We start from the raw sequence: 16,129 nt of genomic DNA, 5'->3' as shown, positions 1-16,129 counted from the left end.
TCAAAATTACATTAGAATTTAAATATGGAATTAAAAAAGAACTTAAGACTAGACATAGACAATAGTATAAAAATATCAAAACCTATTTACATTATACACCCGTAACATCCCACCCCCTTGTGTGCGAAAGCACACAAAACTAGCCAGACTAGATATAAACTGAGACTTTATGCCTCTAATCTGACCAATTTTTTAGAAGGTCGACGAAGAATTCCACCTGATGTGGCTACGTCCACCACCCTGACCACTCCGTCTCTGCCAGGGAATGTAGCAACGACGCGGCCGCGTGGCCAGGTTCCTCGGGGTAGGTTCTGGTCTACAACGATGACTAAGTCGCCAATAGTCAAGTCGTGCTCTCTGTTCTCCGCTATCTGGCGAGGTTGCATGGTTGGCAGAATTTCTTTTACCCATCGGTTCCAAAAGTGGTCGGCCAGTCTCAACGCCTTCCTCCAGTCAGCACGTCTTAAGAGGTCTCTGTCGTCAAGGGTTGCGGGCAGAACCTGGTTAGAGGATGAGCCAATTAAAAAGTGGAAGGGCGTTAGGGTTTCCTGGTCTTCAGGGCCAACAGGGACATGGGTCAGAGGTCGAGAGTTTACTATTGCCTCCGCTTCTAGAAGGAGAGTTACTAGGACTTCGGGATTAGGTTCTCTTTCACGTAATGTGGCATTCAGCGCAACTTTGACGGTGCGAATCAGTCTCTCCCAGCATCCGCCGAAAAAAGGAGCAGCGGCAGGAATGAAGCTCCATTTTATTCCTCTATTGGCAGCAAAATCGTAGACCTCGTACTGATGAAATTCTCGTAAAATTCGGTCTGCACCAACAAAACATGTACCGTTGTCAGAATATACAGTATTGGGAGCGCCTCTCCTAGCAATAAACCGTCGCAGGCTCATTATTGCGGAGTCAGCAGAAAGGGAATGTACAAGCTCCAGGTGAACGGCTCTGGATGTCATGCAGGTGTACAGGGCCACATAACGTTTCTCTTGTCTTCGACCGATCTTAGAATTTATCGGGCCGAAATAACCCAAGCCAGTGTACGTGAATGGGCGACGGTGATGGGCAAGCCGCTGAGGAGGAAAGTTACCGGTCATCGGGTTCATTGGCTTTGCTCTTTTGATGCGACAGAACAAACATTTGCTGGTGACGCTTCGAACAGTACTGCGCAGATGAAGAAGCCAATATTTTTGTCGAACCTCATTGACCACCATTTCATTGTTTGCATGTCCAGCCTTGCGATGGTAGAAATTGACCAATAAGCGCACTACTGGGTGTCGTCCATCTAGAATGATTGGAAACTTGATCTCGGAACCGACGTCTCGTACAGCAACGATTCTGCCAGCTAGGTGCAACAAGTTGTCTGGCCCCATTCTGGGAGAAAGCTTCGCCAGGCGACTACTCTTTGGTATCAATTCTCCACGTTCTATTATTGGGATTTCGTCACTAAATGATTCAGACTGTACTTTCTTCAGTACGTGCCTTTCTGCGGCTTCCATAAGTTCCGCTGTCAGGGGGATTAGAGTGGTGGACGTAGGTGTATTCGTACGTTGACGACGCCTAACATCGGTGCTAAGAGCAACGCAACCTACGCGATCTAAAGCCGAGCGAAATTTAGACGCAGCTTGCAAAACGCGAGCAGTAGGACGAAGTAATCGTAGCCAGTCACTAAAACGACTGAAATCCGCGGTGATTTCCAGATGACCAACCACAAGTCCAGAAGTCTGCTTCCGCTCTTCCTGGACTATAGGCTGACCAGCTGGTTCAACCGGCCAATTCTCCGGTGGATCGAGAAGGAACGAGGGACCTGCAAACCATCGGTGTTTAGGATTAAGATGAAGCGGCTTAATCCTAGTGGCATCGTCCGCAACGTTCAAATCAGTTGGGACCCATTTCCAATCTTGCACGCAGGTATTTTCTGTAATTTCACCTACGCGATGGGCCACAAAGGGTTTGAACGTTCGCACATCACTTCTAAGCCAACCGAGGACAGTTTTTGAATCTGTCCATAGGAAAGTTCGTAAAGGTTTTTTTTTTATGAAACTCTTTAATAGTGACAGCAAGGCGAGAAGCTATCAAAGCGCCCTGCAATTCTAGACGAGGAATTGAAGTGGGCTTCAAAGGTGAGACTCTCGTCTTACTGGTGATGAGTGCGAGCTTGACTGTACCATCTGCATACAATAAGCGCCAATAAGCGACGGTGGCAAAGGCAAGCTCGCTTGCGTCCGCGAAAATGTGTAACTCCCTGTGTAGAGGTTCACCATTGAGCTTGGCGTACCATCGTGGAATCCTAATTGTAGATACGTCAGACAATTCCTTAAACCACTCGTTCCACTTTAAAATCTGTGATGGTGGAAAGGGTGTGTCCCAGTCAATATTGGATCTCCATGCCTCCTGAAGTAGTATACGCCCTTTGACCACTATTGGGCCCAACAAACCTAGTGGGTCGTATACTTTCATGAGGTGGGACAACACTTTGCGTTTATTAAAACTGCCCTGTAGTATGAGACCTTCTAAACCAGTCCTAAATCCGATAGTATCCGATACGGGATCCCATGATACACCTAAGGCTCTGACGCTACTTGACTCACTGCCAAGTGACATCTCACTAGGCTGGGCGGCGCGCAGTTCAATCGGTACAAGACGCAATGCTCCTTGATCGTTAGAAATCCAGCCACACATTTCGAAACATGCGTTACGATGAATAGTTACAACATCGGATGCCATCTGTGCAGCTTCGTCAACATCGTCCAGGCTATCCAGGAAATCGTCCATGTATGAACTATGGATACTTGCGTTGGCTGCCGCTGGATACGAATCTTGGTGTGACATAGCGTTTTTATGTTTAATGTACAACGCAGTAAAAGGACTGGACGATGCTCCAAAAATGACAGCTGTCATCCGATATTCTTTTAGAGGCGTTGTTTTCCTTGACTGAACGTCGCGCCATAAAAAACGTAGTGCGTCACGATCTTGTTCACGGATTTTTATTTGAGGAAACATTTCCTTAATATCAGCTGTTATGGCAACAGCGCCCTCTCTGAACCGAAATAAAATACCTAATAAATTTTCTAAAAGATCAGGTCCTTGAAGCAGCAACGAATTTAATGAAACACCCTGATTAGTCGCGGCTACGTCGTGGACAACACGAAGTTTACGTTTTTGTGGATGGTACACGCCAAAATGAGGCAAATACCACCTTATTCTTGCGTTAATGTCACTTTGGTTAGGTTCAGAATCGGTTATTAATTTATTTTTATTGTTGTTCACACTTGACAGGTTAATGTCAAAATTTGTTTCTGCATTATTCGGACTGACTGTACTAGGTTGTAAATTATCAGATAAGGTGTGAATTTTATTTGGATAATCGCCTAAATTGGTATCGCGTTTGAGATCAATGCTGGTGTTGACGCTTTTAGTGATAAGATGATTGTAATAAGTGCCGGAATTGCACTCCTCAGCATAATTTTTAGCAATCATGTTATCAATAAACTTTTTATACGCGTCAGCGAAGGCGGGCTCACGAATCATTCGCCTTTCGAGGCTTAGAAATCTTGTTAAAGCTTGTGGGTAGCTATCGGGAACACACCGTATGTTGTCACACCACGGAAGACCTACTTCATATCTACCGGTCGGTAAGCGTGTGGTGGTAGCGTCAAGAATCTCGACGGCACGGGAGTCTAGCTTGCTAAATAGAGTCTCGCGCTTAGAGATACCGAGCGAGTCGAGTTTGTATTGCTCCTTTATCAGTGACTCCAGGCGTTCATTTTCAGAAGGTTCAGTGCGGTCTAACTGACAACGGTTGACGAACTCGACTGGCTTGGTTTTGCTACTCGTTGGTCCATACAAAGTCCACCCAAGCAAAGTGCGACAAGCGGCGGGCTCGTTACGTCTGCCTTCACAAACCTCGCGACATATTGACAGATGCCAATGCTCAGCACCAATAAGTACGGTTGGTGTAGCGTCAGCATATGTCAAGTATTCGGCTAGGTCTTTTAAGTGAGCATAAGATTCAATAGTCTCTGTAGATAGAGTTTGTTCGTTCAAGCCTAACGATTGTACAGCCTTAGCACGATTTACCAAATGGATATCAGATTCATATTTACCTCTTATGTAAAAGTCAACGTATCTTACCTTTGTAGTTTTTTGTAAACCCATGATACCATTGACAGTTATGAACTCTTCAGGTCCTATTAAACCTATGCGAGCAGCCACTTTACAATCGATCATAGTCGCAGTACTGCCATCATCGAGAAACGCGAAGGTTTCATAGCTGCCATTTGGCCCTGAAAGTGTCACTGGTAAAACCTTCAACATTGTAATATTTGAACATGTTTCATTAGACGTTTTATGTTGGTTACACGATATACCTATATTAGACACAGTCACATTGTTGTCTGACACCTTATTACCTGCTGGCGAGGAACTCGACGTATGCTGGGTTAGCTGGGTATCACTTTCAGCCGCAGGAACGCAAATGATGTTATTAATCCGTGTATCGGGTGTAGGCGGTGATGTAAACGTATTCTGCCTACCGTGTAAAAGAGGGTTGTGTCGAAAAGTACAACCATCGACCCCGCAAGGGTTGCTTTTGCATAATTTCCATAGGTGTGAGTTGTCTTTTAGACATCTAAAACAAACTTTGTGTTCACGCAACCAACGCCACCTATCGTCAACAGATAACGACGTAAATTCAGTACAGTTTTTAATATTGTGGGATTTTTTACAATAAACACACTCTATCTTACCAGTTGTTTTATTTTTGTCATGAGTAACGGCATGTATATTTTCACGTTTAGATGGTTTATTCATTGGAAAATGTACTCGTGATTGTTGCGGTATAGACGTAGAAAGCCCTACTTCTGGTGATAAAGCGAATTTAATATAGCGTTCGTGTTCGCGCGTTAGAAAATCAGATAAAAGTTCTAACTTTGACTTGAGATGGTTTGACGTTTCTGACAAATCTGACGCATAATCAGACCATCTCATTTTCATTAAAGGGTTAAATTTTCCTAGAATATTATGAAACAGCTCCGGTGATTGTAAATATTCTCGTAGGCCGAGTAATTTTATAGTAGACAAAGAATTGCGTACCTTATTAGCGAAAATACCTATCTCCTTTAGGTCAGGCCCGAGCCGAGGCAGCGTTTTCAAAATCTGAACTTCGCCGAAGACAATCATTTCGGGACAAGCAAATGTACGTTCGAGTGCTGCCATTATGTCTTCGGAAGCTGCCGCGGTATTGAGTAAAGAGGCGACGGCCTCCCGGGCGGGCCCGCGGAGTGCGTTATGTAGACGCACCGTATTTTCTGCGGGGGAATAAGAAGTTTTAGTACTATCAAACAAGTATTTAAATTGAAGCCATTGTGACGAGTTGCCATAGAAAGTTGGAAGCTCAATTTTAGCTTTTCTTGGGACGTCTCGTGCGGCGAGCGCTTTAGCTGCGGCAGCCGTATCGGCAATAGCTTGTAAAAGCGTGGCAGAGCCGGTTATAGGCTCGGTTTGATCTTGACGGCGCCGGCGGCACTCTTGATTTACATGATCATTATTAAAATCAATCACTGCATTATCGTGGCCGTTTTGACGTTTGACGTTTTCACGCAATAAAGGTGAATTAACACGGTTATTTACTACATTACACTCTACAGTAGGTTCTGGACGTAAATTAATAGTGGGATCGGCAGTCATGGTGGTAACTACCGCTATATGGGGCGGAATAGTTACACCCACTTCGGCCCGTGTGTCTACGGGTTGCCGTTCCTGATTTACGTCACGAACCCAAGATGCTGTACGAGAATATGCATTACTAACCGTGTGATTGGATCGCTCCTCGGCTTCTAAGGCGGCTATTTTCGCTTCAAGTTCAAGCTGTTCTACCTGTTTAACCTGCTCAAGGAGTTTCCGTTCGCGTTGAAAGAGCTCTTGTTCCCTTTCTATGCTTTTGCGGGCCAAGTGGGCCTCCGCGGTCAATCGTCGTGCCTTGATCGTGGCCGATGATCGCGTAGAGCCCGAAGCGCGAGACCTGCAACTGAGGGGAACATTAACTTGTTCGGCGCTGGTGCCGGTTGTGAGGCACTCGCGAGACGTCCCGGGGATTTGCGGGTCGGAAGCCGCGGGTGGTACGGTGGCGTCGGCCGCACCGTGGTCCAACTTTTTGGACTGGCCGAGCCTACCCGTGGCAGGGGTACCCGTTTCCGAGCGCGTCATTTTAGCACTTTTAGCCGACTGCTTGGTTTTAGTAGATCGCAAGATCATGAGTGAGGGAGAAGGACCAAATAAAGAAGAGGGAATTTCGATAGCTAATAGAGTGGGAAATAATCAATAAACCAGGCAGTCGACTTGATGCTATGGATATATTTTGCGAACTGACAAACAACAATATAAACAGTCAAAATTACATTAGAATTTAAATATGGAATTAAAAAAGAACTTAAGCCTAGACATAGACAATAGTATAAAAATATCAAAACCTATTTACATTATACACCCGTAACATAAGCCTCTCCTATTGCACGCCATTGAGCACGATTTGCGGCAACTCTGATCCAGCTCTTGCCAGCCGCCTTGCGAAGGTCATCGCTCCATCTAGTTCGAGTGGAGACCGCGTATGGGCAAACGTAGCGTATACGACGCCCTCAAACTAGAGTATTATTATGCAACATCACAAAGCAACCAAGCAACAAGCAACAAGCAACCTCCATACGTTTAATTCGTCCTTAATACTCAGCCTAATACGGTACCGTATAAAAAATAAGTTCAAAAACTATAACCCGACTACTGCAAATCGCGCTCTAAAAAGTATGAAACAAGATAGAATTCTTATCTGAAATTATCATATAGGAAAATTATAAGAGTTATCATTTTTTTATATATTTACAGAGATATTCAAAGGATCGCCGTGGACGTATGCCACGATTATAAACTTTAAGGTAAAGTGGCATACGACCACGGCTATCCTCTGAATCTCTGTAAATAGATAAAAAAAATATAACTCTTATAATTTTCCTATATGATAATTTCAGATAAGAATTCTATTTTGTTTCATACTTTTTAGAGCGCGATTTGCAGTAGTCGGGTTTTAGTTTTTGAACTTATTTTTTATTTAATTAATTTTGGGGTCAGGATTTCGTTACTTACAATAATATTTGAAGTCACTTAATATTACTTTTGCGAGGGCGTCCTCAGTACAGAAATGCACGCAAAGCGCCGCATATATCTGGCTACGCCCGACAACCTTTGGCATGAAGGCGCCTTCGGCGCCTGGCTTTGGAACGCGTACAGCGAGCCTCGTACGTCGGGCTACGCCCGACTCTTTTAGTATGAGGGCGCCTTCGGCGCCCGGCTTTGGAAGGCGTACATCGTGCCTCGTACGTCGGGCTACGCCCGACTCTTTTAGTATGAGGGCGCCGAAGGCGCCCGGCTTTGGAACGCGTACATCGTGCTTCGTACGTCGGGCTACGGCCGACTCTTTTAGTATGAGGGCGCCGAAGGCGCCCGGCTTTGGAACGCGTACATCGTGCTTCGTACGTCGGGCCACGGCCGACTCTTTTAGTATGAGGGCGCCGAAGGCGCCCGGCTTTGGAACGCGTACAGCGAGCCTCGTACGTCGGGCTACGCCCGACTCCTTTAGTATGAGGGCGCCGAAGGCGCCCGGCTTTCGAACGCGTACATCGTGCCTCGTACGTCGGGCTACGCCCGAATCTTTTAGTATGGGGGCGCCGAAGGCGCCCGGCTTTGGAACGCGTACATCGTGCTTCGTACGTCGGGCTACGCCCGACTCTTTTAGTATGAGGGCGCCGAAGGTGCCCGGCTTTGGAACGCGTACATCGTGCTTCGTACGTCGGGCTACGCCCGTCTCTTAGTATGAGGGCGCGGCTTTGGAACGCGTCCAGCGAGCCTCGTATGTCGGGCTACGCCCGACTCTTTTAGTATGAGGGCGCCGAAGGCGCCCAGCTTTGGAACGCGTACATCGTGCCTCGTACGTAGGGCTACGCCCGACTCTTTAGTATGGGGGCGCCGAAGGCGCCCGGCTTTGGAACGCGTACATCGTGCTTCGTACGTCGGGCTACGCCCGACTCTTTTAGTATGAGGGTGCCGAAGGCGCCCGGCTTTGGACCGCGTACAGCAAGCCACGTACATCGGGCTACGCCTGACCCTTTTAGTGTCGCCTTTTGGACCGAGTCCGGTGCGTCACATACATAGGTACGTTTCAGTATGCTTCGCCTGACCACTGCGAATTTTAACGAGGTGAATATACTAAGATTACTAAGCAACTTTTACCATGGGACAAAACCCGATCTCGTAAAAAAATTTGCTGATCTGGACTTCTATACCTATTCACGTTATAAAATATTGCAGATCATTAAAAACACCATGTATATAGCGGCCAAACAAATTTCTTTTGAAAAATCCTTCTTGTATCGCCGTAGTCGCGTAACACGCGGATAGATAGAATCCAGAGCGATTGTAGATTCGTAGTTCGAATTACCTACCCGATAAATTAATGTTTTATCGGGTGCATGCAAGCAAAGCCGGGTGCAAAAGCTAACAATATGTATATATTTGAAATGTGCTAATTGAGCTCTTTCAAATGATATACAACACGTCATCATTACTTATTTTTATTTTTTTGGTTCGTGACTTTATGACCTCTAGAGAGCGCCGTGTTCATTTTTTTGTGACGTCATATAGCCTATAACCAGCGGACGATTAAGACGTTTCGAATGACACGTCGTTTGTCAAATTTCAATGAGTACTTTAGAAGCTATGAGGGAACAGATGAACATACATACATACATACATACATATCCCACAAACATACCGGTCAAAATCATAAACCTCCTTTTGCGTTGCCGTAGTCGGGTAAAAACGGGGTGAAAAGACACGATTTTCAACTTCAAGGACGATTTTCGCCAATAATCCAAACGATAAAAGTAAACATTTTGATATCATTTTTTGAGTCTTGGTTAGTTCTAACACATGTGTTAATATAACATATTTAACCAACTATACAATACAGGGTCATTTTTGGACCGTTAGTTAATATTTTCGTAAAAGAGATAAAATACATTAATATATTTAAAAATAATACAAAATTAATACCTTAAAACCTAAAGGGACTAAAACTAAACTAACTAACACTACTACTAAATATAAAATACCTCCCCCAAATCCCCTGCTTCTGGCATAGACCCCAGAATGCTGGCGGCATTATCTCTCTGCACCGCCAGACTCAACCTCTGCGCAAAGAAGGAGCCCGCTCTGCGGTCCCCCGAGACACCTATCAGACGTTCCGATACCTTTTTAATGAATTTTTTGGTGTCGGACGACCATGGACCCATAGTTTCTATAGCAAGCGCCGCAAACTCATACTCATTCATTAAGAAAGAGTATTTGCGGCGCTTCATTGTTTGGGCTTGGTCAGCTGCAGTCCCAGGTTTCCGAGCCGAACCGTTCACGTGGGACGGAGCCAAAGTGTCGACGCAGGTGGCGTCCCACGCCAAGACGCAGCCCAGGTTCCAAGGCACGAGAGTGCAGCCATCGGGTCTCTTGCCATCCACGGCACAGAGGCCCGATGGCTCCAGAGTCACGGGAAGAGAGGCGGTGGAGAGAGCACGTCTAATGAGGTCATTTATCGTGGCATGCCTGTAGAGCCGACCCGAACTCTGCTGACAGTGCAGACCATGCCGCCCCAGAGTGTCCACGGGATTCCCGCAGCGACTGCAAGCGTGCGGCTCGCAGATTTTAAGGCCAAGACGTAGGCACACCGCAATACACATCGCAGAGGGATCCAGTACAGAGCCAATGTTGCGCGAAGGCGGCGCATGCAGCCAATAGCCCGATTCGGGCTCGGATACAGCCAGCAGTTTAGCACGTTCAAAATGGTTTTGCGAGCTCTGAATCAAATGCATGTGTTGTGTCTTAATACTTGCAGCATCCCAGGCAGCTTGACTGGCTTTTTCCGTCGGTAATTGTTCGCCGGGATGGCCCGCAACCCAGGCCAATTCAGCGGCCGCCAGGCACGCCACCGGGACATTAGCGGTTGAAGGTATGCGTAAAATACCGCCAATGAAGGTGAGAGTGCTGTGGACGGACGACAGAAAGGCAGGGAGCGCTAACACACCCGTCGTGCGGATACCAAGACCGCCGTATTTTATCGGAAGAATCGCCTGCGACCAACTGGAAGGTGTGACCGTAATATTCAAAATTCTGCATACGGTGTCCTTTAGCAACTTATCCACATTATCTGTGATCGAAGTAAATTTCCAGATCGGGGAGCAGCGGAGAATGTACAACAATTAATTAATTATTATTGTATTAATTTATTGTTAGTTCTTCAATTTTGCATTCGTGAAATAATTTTTTACCTACCCAATTCAGAGAAAATCTAAAAAAACTACCTGTTTTCTCCATATCCTTAAAACGGGGTCGATAGATTCAATAATTAATCCAATCATCTTTTAGAGAATTATAAACTAATAGTGATTGTATTAATTAGTCGTTGATGATACGTTGAATAAATTAGGTTATTAACTTTAATAAACAGTTTTTTTTTTTCAATTACATCTGTTTATTATTTTACTAGCTTTTGCCCGCGACTTCGTCTGCGTGGAATTAGTAATTTGGGTACCATAATATTTTAACTAATCTGCTTTTTATTACATCCTTCTTTTCACCCCCAAAATGGATGACTAATTAGTCAAAAATGCGTGTTTTCTTTATTTGTAACGAAAGGTCTTTTGAGCCCTTTTTAATTTAAGATATAATTTTCTTTTCTGGCGTCATGTATGGATCAGAGTGTTGGGCCCTAAAGGTGATGGATGAAAAGAGATTGCATGTAGCGGAAATGAGAATGTTAAGATGGATGTGTGGCGTGACGAGAATGGATAGGATAAGGAATGAGTATATAAGAGGAAGCCTGAAAGTTGCACACATAACAGAAAAAGTAAGGGCAAATCGCCTAGCGTGGTACGGGCATGTGATGCGAAAGGATGAAAGTCATGTGACGAGAAAGGTATTACGAATGAAAGGAGGGAAGTACGAGGAAAGGAAAACCGAGGAAAAGGTGGATGGACTGTGTGAGAGATGATATGAAACGAACGCAAGTGAATGATTAGATGACGGGTGACAGAGATGTGTGGAAGAGAAAGACATGCTGCGCCGACCCCAAGTGAATGGGAAAAGGGCAAGAGAATGATGATGATGATGATATAATTTTCTTTCATTTATTTTATTGATTAATTTTGACGTGATAACATCTTATAAATCGATGAACACCGGTAGCATGCACGAAAAAGTGTCACGTTGTCGATAAATCTCCATGGTAACGTTGTGGACAGATCTCCATTGTAACGTTACGTAATGTAATGGTAATGTTTTTTACCCGACTACGGCAACGCAAAAGGAGGGTTATGATTTTGACCGGTATGTATGTGGGTATGTATGTATGTATGTTCATTTGTTCCCTCATAACTTCTAAAGTACACATTATAATTTGACAAACGATATGTGATTCGAATCGTCTTAATCGTCCGCTGGTTTTAGGCTACATAACGTCACAAAAAAATGAACACGGCGCCCTCTAGAGCTCATAAAGTCACGAACGAAAAAAATAAAAATAAGTAATGATTACATGTTGTATATCATTTGAAAGAGCTCAATTAGCACATTTCAAATATATACATATTGTTAGCTTTTGCACCCGGCTTTGCTAACATGCACCCGATAAAACATTAATTTATCGGGTAGGTAATTCGAACTACGAATCTACAAGCGCTCCGGATTCTATCCGCGTATTACCCGACTACGGCGATACAAGAAGGTATTTGCAAAAGAAATTTGTTTGGCCGCTATATATATGGTGTTTTTTAATGACTTAATAAATGACCTGATAAATATTTTATAACGTGAATAGGTATAGAAGTCCAGATCAGCCAAAATTTATGAAACAGCCGTACAAGAGACGTACGAGGCACGCTGTACGTGTTCCAAAGCCGGGCGCCGAAGGCGCCCTCATACTAAAAGAGTCGGGCGTAGCCAGACGTACGAGGCACGCTGTACGTGTTCCAAAGCCGGGCGCCTTCGGCGCCCTTAAACTAAAAGAGTCGGGCGTAGCCCGACGTACGAGGTACACTGTACGTGTTCCAAAGCCGGGCGCCGAAGGCGTCCACATACTAAAAGAGTCGGGCGTAGCCCGACGTACGACGTACACTGTACGTGTTCCAAAGCCGGGCGCCGTAGCCCGACGTACGAAGCTCGCTGTAGGCTTTACAAAGCCGGGCGCCTTCGGCGCCCTCATACTAAAAGAGTCGGGCGTAGGCCGACGTAAGATGCTCGCTGTACGCGTTCCAAAGCCGGGCGCCTTCGGCGCCCTCATACTAAAATAGTCGGGCGTAGCCCGACGGACGAGGTACGCTGTACGCGTTCCAAAACCGGGCGCCGAAGGCGCCCTCATACTAAAAGAGTCGGGCGTAGCCCGACGTACGAGGTACACTGTACGTGTTCCAAAGCCGGGCGCCTTCGGCGCCCTCATACTAAAAGAGTCGGGCGTAGCCCGACGTACGATGCTCGCTGTACGCGTTCCAAAGCCGGGCGCCTTCGGCACCCTCATACTAAAAGAGTCGGGCGTAGCCCGACGTACGAGGCACGCTGTACGTATTCCAAAGCCGGGCGCCGAAGGCGTCCACATACTAAAAGAGTCGGGCGTAGCCCGACGTACGAGGTACACTGTACGTGTTCCAAAGCCGGGCGCCGTAGCCCGACGTACGAAGCTCGCTGTAGGCTTTACAAAGCCGGGCGCCTTCGGCGCCCTCATACTAAAAGAGTCGGGCGTAGCCCGACGTAAGATGCTCGCTGTACGCGTTCGAAAGATGTAACAATGAATATATGAATAAACTATTGAGTAATGGTGCTCACTGGGAATAAGGTATGTTGTTATAGGGTCTACATTGTAAATGTGCAAACATAAATGCAATAATACAAATACATATACTTTTTGTCAGATAATGGAGAGTAAGTACCTATCGCACAATGTGAATTTTCCTGTTGTCTATTAAAACTGTTGTCATTGTATTATCTTTTTTTTTTAAATTATTGATGTTGCCTGAACTGAGCATTAGTGGGCTAAGGTACAGTACATGTGTCCTTAACGTTTATAAATGTTGTTTTTTCAGAGTCTCAGGATTAGTGCCAACTTGTTACTAGTGTGTGTGTGTTTTTTTTTGGAATATGTCATGATAACTATCAGTACCTACATATTACATGCTGTGTAGACATTTTTAGCTTTAGGTGATTATGTACAATTATTTGATAGGGCTATAATAATAACTGAATTTCATGTAGCCATGTGATTGTCATGCAGGTCTATGAGTATGATGTGTGTTTATTGTTGTTATTTCTAGCATAATATAATTATATCTTTTTCTTCTCAGAGTGTAATATTCGCTGATCATAAATATGAAAGTGTGTTCATGAGACAATTTATTGTAATTTAGGGTGTGAAAGTCTAATTTTAGGTATTTACCTTACTGGATAAATAATTACATTTAACTTGTTATTTACAATACCCATAGTAATGTGAACTGTTACCTCAATACCTAGTCACAATAATTAAACATGTTCCTTCTATTACATACCAGGGGTTTATTCTTTGTTTTCTGACTGTGGTTAACGAGCTGTTGTGCCGTTGTAATCAATCTCTGTTTAACATATAATATAAGTACATACTTACCTAAAATTATAATTCGATTAATTTGGCTGTGCATCTCTAGATATTTAATGTGGTTTTTTACCTTTTCCTTTGTTGACTTTAATTAATGTCCCTCCCAGTAAGTTTGGACTGGTTGCAATACATACATACATACATAAATTGTAACTAACCACTTACTTTTCTTAACTTACTTTCTTTCTTTGTTTTTCATAGTTATGGATATGCTTCTTTAGACATGCCCTATTTTTATTATCAAAATGTTAACAGAATTAGGTCAAAGCTACCAGAATTTTATGTCTCTATATTAAATTCTAACTATGACTTTGTATGTCTTTCTGAGACAAACTTAAATAAAGGTGTCTTTGATGCTGAAGTATTTCATATGCGCTATAAGCTGTACAGGAGAGACCGTGATAGTACTTGTATAAATAAAACAGAAGGAGGAGGTGTCTTAATAGCTGTTAAAAAACATTATAATGTCATCCGTCAGGTTTCTTGGGAGAGTAGGGTGGAGGATGTCTGGCTAAGTATTTTACCAAATGATGCCAGGGGGACTATTGGCATGTGTGTGTCTGCTATTTGCCACCTGACCTGCCCATTAATGAAATACAACTTTTTTACCATAACATTCAAAATATTTTCTTAAATGCTAAGGCCGGTGACAAATTTATTTTTATAGGCGATTTCAATACTCCCTGCATCACATGGGTACGATCAAACAACTCTAGTAATTTTATACCACAAGATCCATTAGATGCTAAAGCAAAACTACTTTTTGAAACTATATCACTGTGCTGTTTGTCACAATATAACAATGTGCCTAATCATAATATTTTTTTTTAAAACATTTATTTACATACAAAATATATACAGTGGTACTACTAAACGAAATTAATAACTAGCTTAAATCTAAAATAGGCCCTTGAGGCATTGTACCAAGGATGCTGGCGGCATTTCCTCGCTGTATCGCAATGCTGATACGTTGTGCGAGGTAGCCGCCAGCTCTTCGGTCACCAGTTACGTCAACCAGACGCTTCGCGATTTCTGCGAACAACTTATGCGCGCTGGGACCCCATGGACCTAGAGTTTCAACACCAAATGGTACAAAATGGTACTCTCTACCGAGGCTCTTATATTTGTTACGTTTTAGAATTTCGGCGCTTTCCGCCGCTCCGCCCGCTTTTACAGTAGTCCGTTGGAGGTGGGACGGTGCCAGTGTGTCTACGCAGGTAGCATCCCACACCAACATCCGTCCCAAGCTCCAAGGAACTAAGGACACTCCATCGGGCCTCTTGCCATCATCTCTGATAATGCCAGTCGGCTCAAGAAGAGCAGGCACTGTAGTAGAGTGTAAGGCCACCTTAATAGACACAGTGTAACGCTGCCTTAACAAAGTAGTCTATGACAGCTATGACATCCAGCCCCACCTTACTTTCGCTAATGGCGGCTACTGGACTGCATCTTATCCGCTTACTAAAATATGTAATCTTTTTTTCATAAGTAATTTGTTTGGTAAAATATACTACCATTGTAGACTCTCAGACGGTGTTTTATTTATTAATACTACATGGCGCAGTCGGAGAAGAACAATTAAGAAGATTTAAGAAGATTAAGAAATCACATGTCGAACGCCGGCCGGAACAAGACCGTAATGAAGTAATAATATGGGAATCGTACTAATACTAATATAATTAATAAATACTAAAATAAAAGAAGATGTCAGACGACGAAGACGAACATAAGGTAAAGAAGACGCCGAAAATGGACACATCTGAAGTAGATAGCATGACGTGCGCGGTGGAATACAAGATGCCGCAAGGCATGAACCTAGACGACGTCGGCAATTGTTGGCCGCAATGGCAAAGGTTTAAGCAGTCATTCCGCATATTTTTACTCGCCGCGGGTTTCGAAAGGCTAGCTGAAACGAGAAAAGCCGCTATACTTATAAATTGCATCGGACAGCAAGCCCAGGAGCTGTATTTTAACGTATTGCAAAACGACGAGAAGACTAAATTAGACGAAATAATTGAATTATTTGACGAACACTTCAAGCCCAAGCAAAATGAGGTGATTAACAGCTACAACTTTAATAAACGCGACCAAGAAGATGGAGAAACCTTTGATGCGTTCTACACAGTCATCCGGAAAATAGCTGAAAACTGCAACTACAAGGAAAAGGATAGGATGCTGCGAGATCGAATAGTCATCGGAATCAAGGACCAGCGGACTCAACAGAAGCTACTTGAAGTGAAAGAACTAACTCTGGACAAGGCGGTGGACATCTGTCGCTCTGCTGAACTCTCCAAAGAACACATGAAGGTGCTGAAGAATACGGAGGTGCATGCAGTGGAGGCGAAGCCCTCAACTCACCGGCCATCATATGTTAAAGATAAGTACTTTAATAATAACAACAAGTCTTTCAATAAT

The 16,129-nt window shown here is 44.1% G+C and overlaps 1 protein-coding gene across 1 annotated transcript; it reads right to left on the bottom strand.

The window, feature by feature from the left end:
* Window positions 1-167: 167 nt before the first annotated feature.
* Window positions 168-4,511, bottom strand: LOC134797347 (uncharacterized). The gene is made up of 3 exons (XM_063769568.1): window positions 4,452-4,511; window positions 3,267-4,409; window positions 168-1,801 (listed from the first exon to the last, which is right to left on the bottom strand). The coding sequence occupies exons 2-3, from the start codon at window positions 4,309-4,311 to the stop codon at window positions 168-170; spliced, it is 2,679 nt and encodes an 892-aa protein (XP_063625638.1). The 5' UTR covers window positions 4,312-4,409; window positions 4,452-4,511.
* Window positions 4,512-16,129: the final 11,618 nt, after the last annotated feature.

Source organism: Cydia splendana, chromosome 15, assembly GCF_910591565.1.
Source record: "Cydia splendana chromosome 15, ilCydSple1.2, whole genome shotgun sequence".
NCBI lineage: Eukaryota > Metazoa > Arthropoda > Insecta > Lepidoptera > Tortricidae > Cydia > Cydia splendana.
Note: the sequence above shows the minus strand (reverse complement) of the source record. Positions and strands in the feature narration are given on the sequence as shown.